Genomic DNA, 11,805 nt, shown 5'->3' with positions numbered 1-11,805 from the left:
CTCTTTGGACTCATATTGAGCTAGCAAAATTAGAAACATGTTGCAAAACTGCTCAAAACACAGCACTGCTCTGCTGACTGAACGACCACCGGCAGTCGATCAGCTCGCCCACAATTGCCGCCCACCATGAACGTGCTGCTGGGTACAAAATGGCTGTGCTGCAAGGCACACAGTGGGAGGATGAAATGTTCCTACACTGAGACAAGGTTCGTACACTAAAGCATATTTTTATTCGGTCTGTGTTTCTTAAATCAAAAAGTTTGTACAATGAGTGGTTATAAAATTGAGGTTCCACTGAAAAAGATTCAACACCGCCAGGGCCGGCCCCTGGCATAGGCCGTATAGGCAAATGCTAAGGGCGCCGTCCATTAGGGGGCGCCACGCCAGTGCCACAAATGTTGGAGAAAAAAAAAAAAAAAAAAGTTGGTACTATTATTTCTAAATACAAAAATAATCCCACGTTAATTAAAATGCAAATTAAAGCCTATTTAATAGAAATATTATTTGTTCCCGTATCATGACTCTTTTTGGACGTCACCACATCAAAAAATCAACACAGGATGTCAAAACGGCCAAAACTGTCAGGTGCCCAGGGAAGAAAAAAGAGAAAAGAAGAGGAGGAGAAACGAGAAAAGACAGAGGTAGCAGGTAGGTAACGTTAGCCTACATGAAATTATTTGTCTGTTACAGAATGTGATAGTAACCTGGCTTTTTAGCATTAAGCTAATGTTACATGATTCGGCAATTGCTAATCAATAAATAGCTAGTTCTGTTTTAACGTCGGGTTAATATTGTGGAGGGGGCTAAATTGTTATGGAAAATAACAATGTAACGTTAGGTAATTACAGTACTCCCACCTTACATTCCTCAGGGACATTTGTATTAGATCTTTTAAGCAGGTGTTTTTGTTTACATTGTTATTGCCTTCTGGTTAGCTAATGTTTGCCCTGCAGGTAATAGTCACTTTTCCACCCCTTTATATATTAGGTATAGTTGTAAGCAGAGGTGGGTAGAGTAGCCAGAAATTGTACTCAAATAAGAGTACTGTTACTTTAGAGATTTATTACTCAAGTAAAAGTAATGAGTAGTCACCCAAATATTTACTTGAGTAAAAGTAAAAAGTATGTTGTGAAAAAACTACTCAAGTACTGAGTAACTGATGAGTAACATACACACACACACACACATATATATATATATATATATATATATATATATATATATATATATATATATATATATATATATATATATATATATATATATTTATATATACATACATATACATTGATATATACAGTATATAATTTATATGTATTTATTTTGCTGTTTTTGTTTACATGTTAAAGATGTTTTAATGAATATACATGCATGTTTAACATATAGATTCCTTTCTTTCATGCAGACTAGAATATAAGTTGGTGTATTACCTGATTCTGATGACTTGCGTTGATTGTAATCAGACAGTAGTGATGATAACGTCCACGTTTTCAAATGGAGGAGAAGAAAAGTTCCTCCTTTCTGTCTAATACCACATGAAAGTGGTTGGTTTTTGGCACCTTGTTTGTCCAGCTTCCATATTCGTTTTTATACACTTTACAAGAAATATATTGGCGTCAAACTCCGTAGCTTGCTAGCTTGTTTGCGCTGGCTTTCGGAGACTCTTGTTTTGAAAGCGCAGGCGCGATGGAGCGGCACTTTTATTGTGAAGACAGGAACGTCCTCATGTGCGGTCAGTCTTGAGGCTTTTGACGGGATGTACGGTTGAAATAAAAAAAGTATAGTTTTTCCTTCACACTTTTGATTGATTGATTGGAACTTTTATGATTAGATTGCACAGTACAGTACATATTCCGTACAATTGACCACTAAATGGTAACACCCCAATAAGTTTTTCAACTTGTTTAAGTCAGGTCATGTGACCACCTGGCTCTGTTTGATTGGTCCAACGTCACCAGTGACTGCATCTGATTGGTGGAACGAAGTGAAACGTCACCAGTAAGGCAGGCACTTTGAAGGTCTGTCTGACAGACCAAAACAAACAAAGCGTGCATTAACAGATCGATAAAAATTAGTAGCGAGTAGCGAGCTGAATGTAGATAAAAGTAGCGGAGTAAAAGTAGCGTTCCTTCTCTATAAATATACTCAAGTAAAAGTAAAAGTATGTTGCATTAAAACTACTCTTAGAAGTACAATTTATCCCAAAAGTTACTCAAGTAGATGTAACGGAGTAAATGTAGCGCGTTACTACACACCTCTGGTTGTAAGTAAAAAAAAAGGTCAAAGACAAAGCTATTCGGTTTCTTGTGAGTATATACACTTCACTGCCGATGTGGGGGGGCGCCACCTAAAATCTTGCCTCGGGTGCCAGATTGGTTAGGGCCGGGCCTGAACACAGCCATTATTGTCTAAATATCTGCAACACATGAGTGCAAGTGACTAACTTTATTATTCTGAATGGAATTGTCTTTTCCTATTTTTTCCATGTTCAATTTTAACATGTTGTTATGAATAGGAGTGTGAATGTTGTCTGTCTATCTGTGTTGGCCCTGTGATGAGGTGGCGACTTGTCCAGGGTGTACCCCGCCTTCTGCCCGAATGCAGCTGAGATAGGCTCCAGCACCCCCCCCCCCCCGCGACCGCAAAAGGGACAAGCGGTAGAAAATGGATGGATGTATGGATTTCAAATTCTTTCATATATCAACAATACACTGCTGAATCATTCCTCAAGGAGTTAAGAGATTTGAGATTCATATTATTTTTCTACATTTCACTTCAGTCCAAAATAAAAATGTTTTTGTTGTTTTTTATTTACATTATTTTAACCCTTTAAATACACATTTATTCTAATTATGTAATTTTTTATTTATTTTGAAAAATGTGCATAAATTGAGTTTTCCATACTGTGGTAAAGACTTTAGGCCTGTAAGGTTAGCAATACAACTAATTTTGATGCATTGTAGCTATTTTTCTAACTGAGGGGTTTCATTTTGGAGAAAATGTGTGCAATGTGTCATATTTACTGTTTAGGAATTAGATGGAACAATTTGGGAAACATTTAGTATACACTCTTAATTCAGCCTCAGAGGATTACACAACAACGGCACTTGTGTTGACACATTTTTAATGAACAGTAAACCTATACTGCCATACATGCTGTACATTGACTACGCTAAATTATATATATAAAAGTTTATTTGGTATTGTCCCCCGTGAAGAATTTCTGGAACAAAGCCCACATGATGTTTCCAGTGATCCTCCTTGGAGTTGTTATTCCTGTTTGTCCCCAATGGAGATAAGTTCAGGTCCTCTGGTGGGAGTTTCAGCCATACCTGCTTGTGGATAAGGGCCCGAGCAGCTGACTCGGTTAGATGGTTGGATAGATTAGCTGAGAAAGTGGCTCTTCATGTGGAGACCATCAGCTTGAAGGGTAAAGTTCATGTTGTTTCTGGAGTTAATTTTAACACTTGAGACATTTGCAAATCCTCAACGGATGTGAACCTTGCTCCCATGGCTGAAGGATGGATGGACCAAATACATCAGCAAATAAGGAACACAACAGTTAATATATCACAGATTCATCCTGTCCACAACGCTGCAAAAGACACATCCGTGGTCTCTTGTCATACATCAACTCTGACCCATGAGATAACAATTGCTTTTTTTGCAGGGGTATCAGTATATTTACCAGCAAGGATAGCATACATGATGTGGAGGCCCTTGGAGAGACTTGGGACCTCTTTGGGTCTTTTTTTATTGCATTTGAAGATGACAAAATGCAAGAGAATGTTCATTTTAAAAAGTCTGTGGGATGAAATATGGCCTCAGAAGTTGTAAAGGAATTAATCAAAAAATGTGTATTGTCCGTTCTTATTTATTATATTATTTTTAGCATGAGCAATTGAGTGAGTGTATGTTAAAGTTAACTGGGACCCTTTTGTCCCCCATTGACTCCCTTTTATAATGGCCATTTTTTGATATACTGTAAACCTGTTGTTTATGAATGTTCTCATTCATCCAAGTCGTTGTCATCTCAGGGCATTCAATCGATTACAACTGAACTGCTTAGTTTGTTTTGGAAGACATTTTGCCGCTCATCCGAGTAGGCTTCATCAGTTCGTGTTCATAGACTTAGAGTGGTCAGATCTAAGTCTGATCAATCTACGCGGGGGATCTTGACTATTTTGGACTGGTAGTAGTCGATCTATAGCAATCGTTCTGACACACAATACCTCAATGCTAACGAGGGGAATTTACACTCCACTTTGTTTGTTTGCATGAAAAGAGTTGTTTTTCTCACTGCAATAGGGCGAAAGCATCCTTGCCCAGGCACACACTCCTGGTTTTTGTAGTATAAATATTTGGGGTTTTGGTACCAGTCGCTGGACTAGATCTGACCAATCTAAGTCTGTGAGCACGAACAGTACTTGGATGAGTGGCAAAACGTCTTCTAAGACAAACCAAACAGTCCAGTTGCAATCGATTGAATGCTATAAACCTGTTATTTTACAATGCTTTTTCCATGAAAACCAACTGAATCCGAGCATTTCCTTTTGAGATGCGTGAAAATATTGGAGGTATAATTCGACCCCTCAACCGCTAGAGTACCATATATATTCTTATTAGACGCATAGTTGCTTTGAATCTGCCAACAACTTTTATGCTTATAAAAACAATTTTGGTGAGTTGGTAGTGACACAAGATTGTGTGTGCGTGTGTACATTTTATTTTTCACTAAAGAAGGGTTTGGTGAATGTGCATATGAAACTGGTGGGGTTCCGTACCTCCAACAAGGTTAAGAACCACTGTCTTAAGTGTTGTACGTTTTTTGATTGATTGATTGAGACTTTTATTAGCAGGTTGCACAGTGAAGTACATATTCCGTACAATTGACCACTTAATGGTAACACCCGAATAAGTTTTTCAACGGGGTCCACTTAAATTGATTCATGATACAGATATATACTATCATATATACTATCATCATCATACAGTCATCACACAAGATAATCATCAGGGTGTATACATTGAATTATTTACATTATTTACAATTCGGGGTGTGGGGGGGTGGGGGGGTTAGGTCTGGTTGTTATCATCAGTCATCAACAATCGAGAACAGAGAAATGGATATTGAAACAGTGTAGGTCTGACTTGGTAGGATATGTACAGCAAGTAGTGGACATAGAGAGAGAGCGAGAGAGAGAGAGATCAGAAGGCATAAGAAAAGTATCTACATTTGATTGTTTACATTTGATTATTAACAATCCGGGGAGGGTGTTAGTTTAGGGTTGAAGTTGCCTGGAGGTGTACTTTTATTGCGGTTTTGAAGGAGGATAGAGATGCCCGTGTACGTGCATACAAATGTTTTAAATTACATTTTTCTCTAAGATTATATTTTAAAGTAGTTGTGCAATAAGAAAAGTTCTGCACTGTAAAACCTACATGGGGGTTCCAGGAGCTTAAAAAGTATGATGTACTGTAGAATGGTCACCAACATAACCATGGAGTTCATGTTGGGTCAGGTTCCTGCAGCCCGAAGGTGCATAATTAGAAAGGGGACTTCAGTTTCTCCCACGCAAACTGGTTGCACTTGTCAGGCCTCGTCAGGTGACTTGCAGCATCACGTGACTCACGCATGAGGCTTATGAGGTGGTGTCACTCATTGGCCGAGGCTGAGTCACACAGCGTGTCTGACGTGCGTAATTACGCACCGCTACTTTTTTTTCCACGCTTCTCTCCCGTGAAGTGACAGCGTTGTGCATTTTCAGCTTGGAGCGTGTGTGTGTGTGTTTGAGGGGGATATAAACCGGAGGATGTCCCCACGGCGGAGAGGAAGAGGCTCCTTTAAATAAACCCACTCGCCCTCGGTAGGGAGAGAGAGAGCTCCAGTAAACAACAACACGGCGCAGGGAAGTCTTCTTAGCCGCTCTACAGCTGCATTGCAACCTCGCTGGAAGGTAATTATCGGGATTAAACCTTTTCTGGATGTGTTGATGGCGTTTGAACCTTGCTGGTCATTTTATTCACGATTTCTTCTCGGGGAGGAGTGCTGATAGGGTGGTCACGATCAGTTAAATTGGGCTTTTGTACCGTCATCTCCAGCATGTATTCAACATTTAACAATTGTTCAAACGTGTCTCTTTTCATTCACAGCCCATAAAGGACAATCCCAACGTTTTTATTGTGATCGATATCGTTATCGCTGCCATTGCGGAAGTGAAGAGCAGCACACAAACAGTCACCGTCGTGCTGTGGGGACATCTAGTGGCGTAAAGTAGGCACTGCAGCTCCTGGCAGCAGACATGTATGGGTCTTCCGGCATCCCCGAGCTCATCCCACCCACTGCCCCGCCCATCCAGCCCGATCAAGGGGGCCAGCACGGCCCAGGTCAAGACCAGGGCAGCGGTCCCAACCCCCAGAGGCTTGGCCAGAGGGCTCCCAAACTGGGCCAGATTGGTCGCTCCAAGAAAGGTAATTTTCACAATGTTGTTGGTCTATCTGTGTTGGCCCTGCAATGATTGATTGATTGAGACTTTTATTAGTAGATTGCACAGTATAGTACATATTCCGTACAATTGACCACTAAATGGTAACACCTGAATACGTTTTTCAACTTGTTTAAGTCGGGGTCCACGTTAATCAATTCATGGTATACTATCAGCATAGTCATCAACAATAATATCATCTGAGAAATGGACATTGTAACAGTGTAGGTCTGACTTGGTAGGATATGTACAGCGAGCAGTGAACATAGTGAGCTCAGAAAGCATAAGAACAAGTATATACATTTCATTATTTACATTTGATTATTTACAATCCGGGGAGGTGGGATGTGGTTGGGGGAGGGTGTTAGTCTAGGGCAGTGGTTCTCAACCTTTTTTCAGTGATGTACCTACCCACTGTGAACATTTTTTTAATTCAAGTACCCCCGAATCAGAGCAAAGCATTTTTGGTTGAAAAAAAGAGATAAAGAAGTAAAATACAGCACTATGTCATCAGTTTCTGATTTATTAAATTGTATAACAGTGCAAAATATTGCTCATTTGTTGTGGTCTTATTTGAACTATTTGGAAAAAAAGATATAAAAATAACTAAAAACTTGTTGAAAAATAAACAAGTGATTCAATTATAAATAAAGATTTCTACACATAGAAGTAATCATCAACTTAAAGTGCCCTCTTTGGGGATTGCAATAGAGATCCATCTGGATTCATGAACTTAATTCTAAACATTTCTTCACAAAAAAATAAATCTTTAACATCAATATTTATGGAACATGTCCACAAAAAATCTAGCTGTCAACACTGAATATTGCATTGTTGCATTTCTTTTCACAGTTCTTTTTGACAGACATTTTTTTTTAAATCTCACGTACCCCTTGGCATACCTTCAAGTACCCCCAGGGGTACGCGTACCCCCATTTGATAACCACTGGTCTAGGGTTGTAGTTGCCTGGAGGTGGTGACTTGTCCAGGGTGTACCCAGGCCTTCCGCCCGAGTTCCTATTATGGTGATTGAAATACTATCAGTTTGATAGCATTCACCATTATGTTTTGATTTTGAATGATGAACAATTAAAAAAAAAAAAATCTATTACGGACATGCTGTAATGAGAAACTAGAAATATGTGATGCATCATATTGTGTAATAATAACCATATGTATGCAATATGATATATTTGTAATTATTATTATTAATAATCATGTTGTTATTGTTATTATTATTATTACTTAACGTTGTATCTACATTTTGAGAGGCCCTTATGGTATATAATACTTGGTGCATACTCTGACAAAGGTTGTGCAGTAAAGAACATATGCAATAATATTGCAAAACAAAATGTCTTCTGTTGGGTTGGATATGTGGGTTATTTTTATATTCTGCTACATTTCACTAAATGCATTAAGATGCTTTTGGGACAAATGTGGTCTATCTCAAGTATTCCAAACCAAAATGTCGTCTGCTGTGAATATGTAGGTTATTTTTATTATTATTATTCTTCACCTTTTTAGATTTCAACAAAATATTCTAAAATATACATGCACCTGGGGATAGGTTGATTGGCAACACTAAATTGGCCCTAGTGTGTGAATGTGAATGTGAGTGTGAATGTTGTCTTGTCTATCTGTGTTGGCCCTGCGATGAGGTAGCGACTTGTCCAGGGTGTTCCCCGCCTTCCGCCCGAATGCAACTGAGATAGGCTCCAGCACCCCCCGTGACCCCAAAAGGGACAAGCGGTAGAAAATGGATGGATGGATACTTTTAAAGAGCTTTCAGGACATAATATGTAACATTACACAAATATTCCAAACCAAAATGTTGTCTGTTGGCTTGAATACATAGATTATTTTTATATTCTGCTACATTTACCATCGTAGATTTCTAAAATATCAATTTTCCATGAGATATTACATGGCCTAGCTTAAGTATTGCAAACCAAAATGCCAAAATGGGTAGGTTATTTTTACATCCTATTTTTTTCCAGTTTAGATTTCAACAAATATTTCTAAAATGTATTTTTAAAGAGCTTTTAGGAAATAATAAGTAATGCTACACAAACCAAAATGCCATCCACCTGGTTGGATACAGTACGTAGGTTATTATATTTTATATTTACCATCTTAGATTTCACCAAAAGCCTCTAAAATGGCCGTTTAATAAGCCTTTTTAATTTTTTATATATTTTTTTATTATTATTACTTAACGTTGTATCTACATTTTGAGAGGGCCTTATGGTATATGATACTTGGTGCATACTCTGACAAAGGTTGCGCAGTAAAGAACATATAATGATAAATAAATGATAAATGGGTTGTACTTGTATAGCGCTTTTCTACCTTCAAGGTACTCAAAGCGCTTTGACACTACTTCCACATTTACCCATTCACACACACATTCACACACTGATGGAGGGAGCTGCCATGCAAGGCGCTAACCAGCACCCATCAGGAGCAAGGGTGAAGTGTCTTGCTCAGGACACAACGGACATGACGAGGTTGGTACTAGGTGGGGATTGAACCAGGGACCCTCGGGTCGCGCACGGCCATTCTTCCACTGCGCCACGCCGTCCCATATGAAAGTAAGGATTACGTGACCTAATTAAAATATTGCAAACCAAAATGTTTTCTGTTGGGGTTGAATATGTGGGTTATTTTTACATTCTGCTATATTTCACTAAAAGCCTCTAAAATATACTTTTTAAGATGCATTTGTGACATACTGTATGTGGCCTAACTCAAGTATTCCAAACCAAAATGTCATCTGCTGTGAATATGTAGGTTATTTTTCACATTATTATTATTTTTTTTACCTTTTTAGACTTCAACAAAATCTTCTAAAATATACTTTTTTAAAAAGCTTTTAGGATATAATATGCAACATCACACAGATATTCCAAAACAAAATGTCGTCCGTTGGCTTGAATACATAGGTTATGTTTATATTCTGCTACATTTATCATCGTAGATTTCACAAAAAGCCTCTAAAATATACGATTAAGAAGTTTTCATGAGATATAACGTGGCCTAGCTTAAGTATTCCAAACCAAAATGCGAAAATGGGTATGTTATTTTTACATTACATTTTTTTTCCAGTTTAGATTTCAACAACAAGAGTTTTTAGGAAATATGTGCCGCTACACAAACCTGGTTGGATACAGTAAGTAGGTTATTTTGATATTTTGCCATCTTAGATTTCACCAAAAGCCTCTAAAATGGCGTTTAAAGACCTTTTTTTTTTTTTTTTTTTTTTTACATATTACTTGATTTAACTCAGATCATTTTTATATTCTGCAATTTTACCAGTTTATGTTTTACCAAAAGCTTGCAGAGTGTACTATTAAATAGCAATTTCTGCCTGCTTTTCTTTTTACACTGCTCTATATAGCATTCACAATTGCTCACCACATTCAGCAACATGATGCATGATGTCGTGGATTGATTGGAAGTATACATAATTTCTTCTTCACATTTCCCAATCTTCCTCTTTTTAGTGGACTTGGATGACGAAGTGTTGGACGACATCATGAACAACAACGGCCAGTGTCCCGTGTCCCTCCCCATGTCCTGAATGAGGACATCTGCCACCAGAATGTCTCCATGCTTGATGCCAAGTGTCTCCAGCGAAGGCTGGTGAGGGCGCGAGAGGCCCAAAGAGGGGCGGAGCCTACGCCTTCATTGTAAAATCATGTCACCTCTTTCCAGACTTTTCATGGCTCTCTGTGCCCTCCCCCACCTAACCCTAGGAGGTCTTCGAGTTGACTTGTAAACGACAGCTGGTTGTGTGGAGTTGCACTGGAGTGTGTTAGTGAGAGTCTGAGATGGCTTGGGAGCATCCTTGCAGGAGGAGTGTCTTCTGTACTGGTCATACTGGTCATACTGGTCATATTGGTCAAGTGCTTTCTGTATTAACCAGGAGATGAAAGCTTGCAATTTATGACATTTCGCGAAAAACGACTGATTTGTATTGCTTTTAAAAGACGAGAAACACTTTTGTGCTGTATTTTTTTTTCTTCCTTTTTAAAGTTTCTAAATGGTTATTGTTGGTTTGCACTTTGTGGGAATGCTTTACGTTACGTGCAGTGACGTGTTGCACACTTCTATGCATGAAGTACGTGAGAGCATCGTCCCCAAACTCGGTCTTTAAAGGGCTAAAAATACGTGGTATAGTACAGTATTTATCACACCGCACCGCTGTGGCCTGCATGCTGAGGGCCGAGTCGCCGTGGCAACCGGGAGATAGCAATGTCTTGTTTATTTAATGACACAGTACTGGTTTCAATGGACAGGACAGGACAATCACACCAGGATGAGAAGCACCAAATGATTTTTTGTTATTATTGTTGTGATCCAGATATGCTTGTGGTGATAAATTGTTGACTTATTTATTTTTGACTTATTTGGCTGTAAGATTGTTACAACTTCTTTGTTGTTGTTGTTTTTTAATCAAGATATTTTTATGTTGTTTGCATGGAAATGGCCAGCCTTTCAAACTGCATCCACGGAAATAAAATACATATCTTCATGAGATATTTGTTATTTTGTCAGCTAGCTAAACATCCAACAATTGTAATGACGAGTGGAGCTTGTTTATCGCTGAGCAGGTGCCCACAATGTGACAGGTTGCACATAGCATGCGGCACAGAATGAGGTTTTGACACATAAGAGTCGATTTTCTATTTTTATCCAAGTTTGTGGTTTGGATTCTTTTCATCAGCATAAAGAATGCATGTGAATGCATTTTTTTCCCTCGCTCATTACAACACCATGGAAAATGCTACCTTTTATTTCGTACAAGTACATAACGCTACATGCAAGAGTATGTCATGTAAAAGAAAACAATGTGTGAAAGTCATACATATGGCAAAAATAAATATTTGCAAAGATTTGATTTTGAGTGGCTTATTGTGACTTGATTTCTATTGGCCCTCATGAGGCATTTTGAAGAAATAAGATATAAATTAGTGTAATAAGATATTACACTAATTTACTTTGCCACCTATGGCATATATTGTGTATGTGTAAATGTAGAATTACTTTTAAACTTTTGTATTTATATAGGTTTTCTATAACTTTTATGTATACACATAAACACAATATATATGTATATATAATATACACTATATTGCCAAAAGTATTTGGCCACCCATGCAAATGATGAGAATCAGGTGTCCTAATCACTTGGCCCGGACACAGGTGTATAAAATCAAGCACTGAGGCATGGAGACTGTTTCTACAAACATTTGTGAAAGAATGGGCCACTCTCAGTGATTTCCAGCATGGAACTATCATAGGATGCCACCTGTGC

The 11,805-nt window shown here is 38.3% G+C and overlaps 1 protein-coding gene across 1 annotated transcript; it reads left to right on the top strand.

The window, feature by feature from the left end:
• Window positions 1-5,666: 5,666 nt before the first annotated feature.
• Window positions 5,667-11,388, top strand: LOC140678817 (uncharacterized). The gene is made up of 3 exons (XM_072913206.1): window positions 5,667-5,957; window positions 6,154-6,471; window positions 9,992-11,388. Exons 2-3 carry the CDS (start codon window positions 6,303-6,305, stop codon window positions 10,066-10,068), a joined length of 246 nt encoding a protein of 81 aa, XP_072769307.1. The 5' UTR covers window positions 5,667-5,957; window positions 6,154-6,302; the 3' UTR covers window positions 10,069-11,388.
• Window positions 11,389-11,805: the final 417 nt, after the last annotated feature.

This window comes from Nerophis lumbriciformis, linkage group LG05, assembly GCF_033978685.3.
Source record: "Nerophis lumbriciformis linkage group LG05, RoL_Nlum_v2.1, whole genome shotgun sequence".
In the NCBI taxonomy this organism is placed as follows: Eukaryota; Metazoa; Chordata; class Actinopteri; order Syngnathiformes; family Syngnathidae; genus Nerophis; species Nerophis lumbriciformis.
The sequence above is the reverse complement of the archived record's forward strand: the minus strand, read 5'-3'. Positions and strand labels throughout refer to the sequence as shown.

Coding starts and splice junctions, on each gene's coding strand:
- LOC140678817 (XM_072913206.1), top strand. CDS start 6,303: ATGTATGGGTCTTCCGGCATCCCCGAGCTCATCCCACCCACTGCCCCG. Junction 6,472..9,991: donor GATTGGTCGCTCCAAGAAAG/GTAATTTTCACA, acceptor TCCTCTTTTTAG/TGGACTTGGATGACGAAGTG.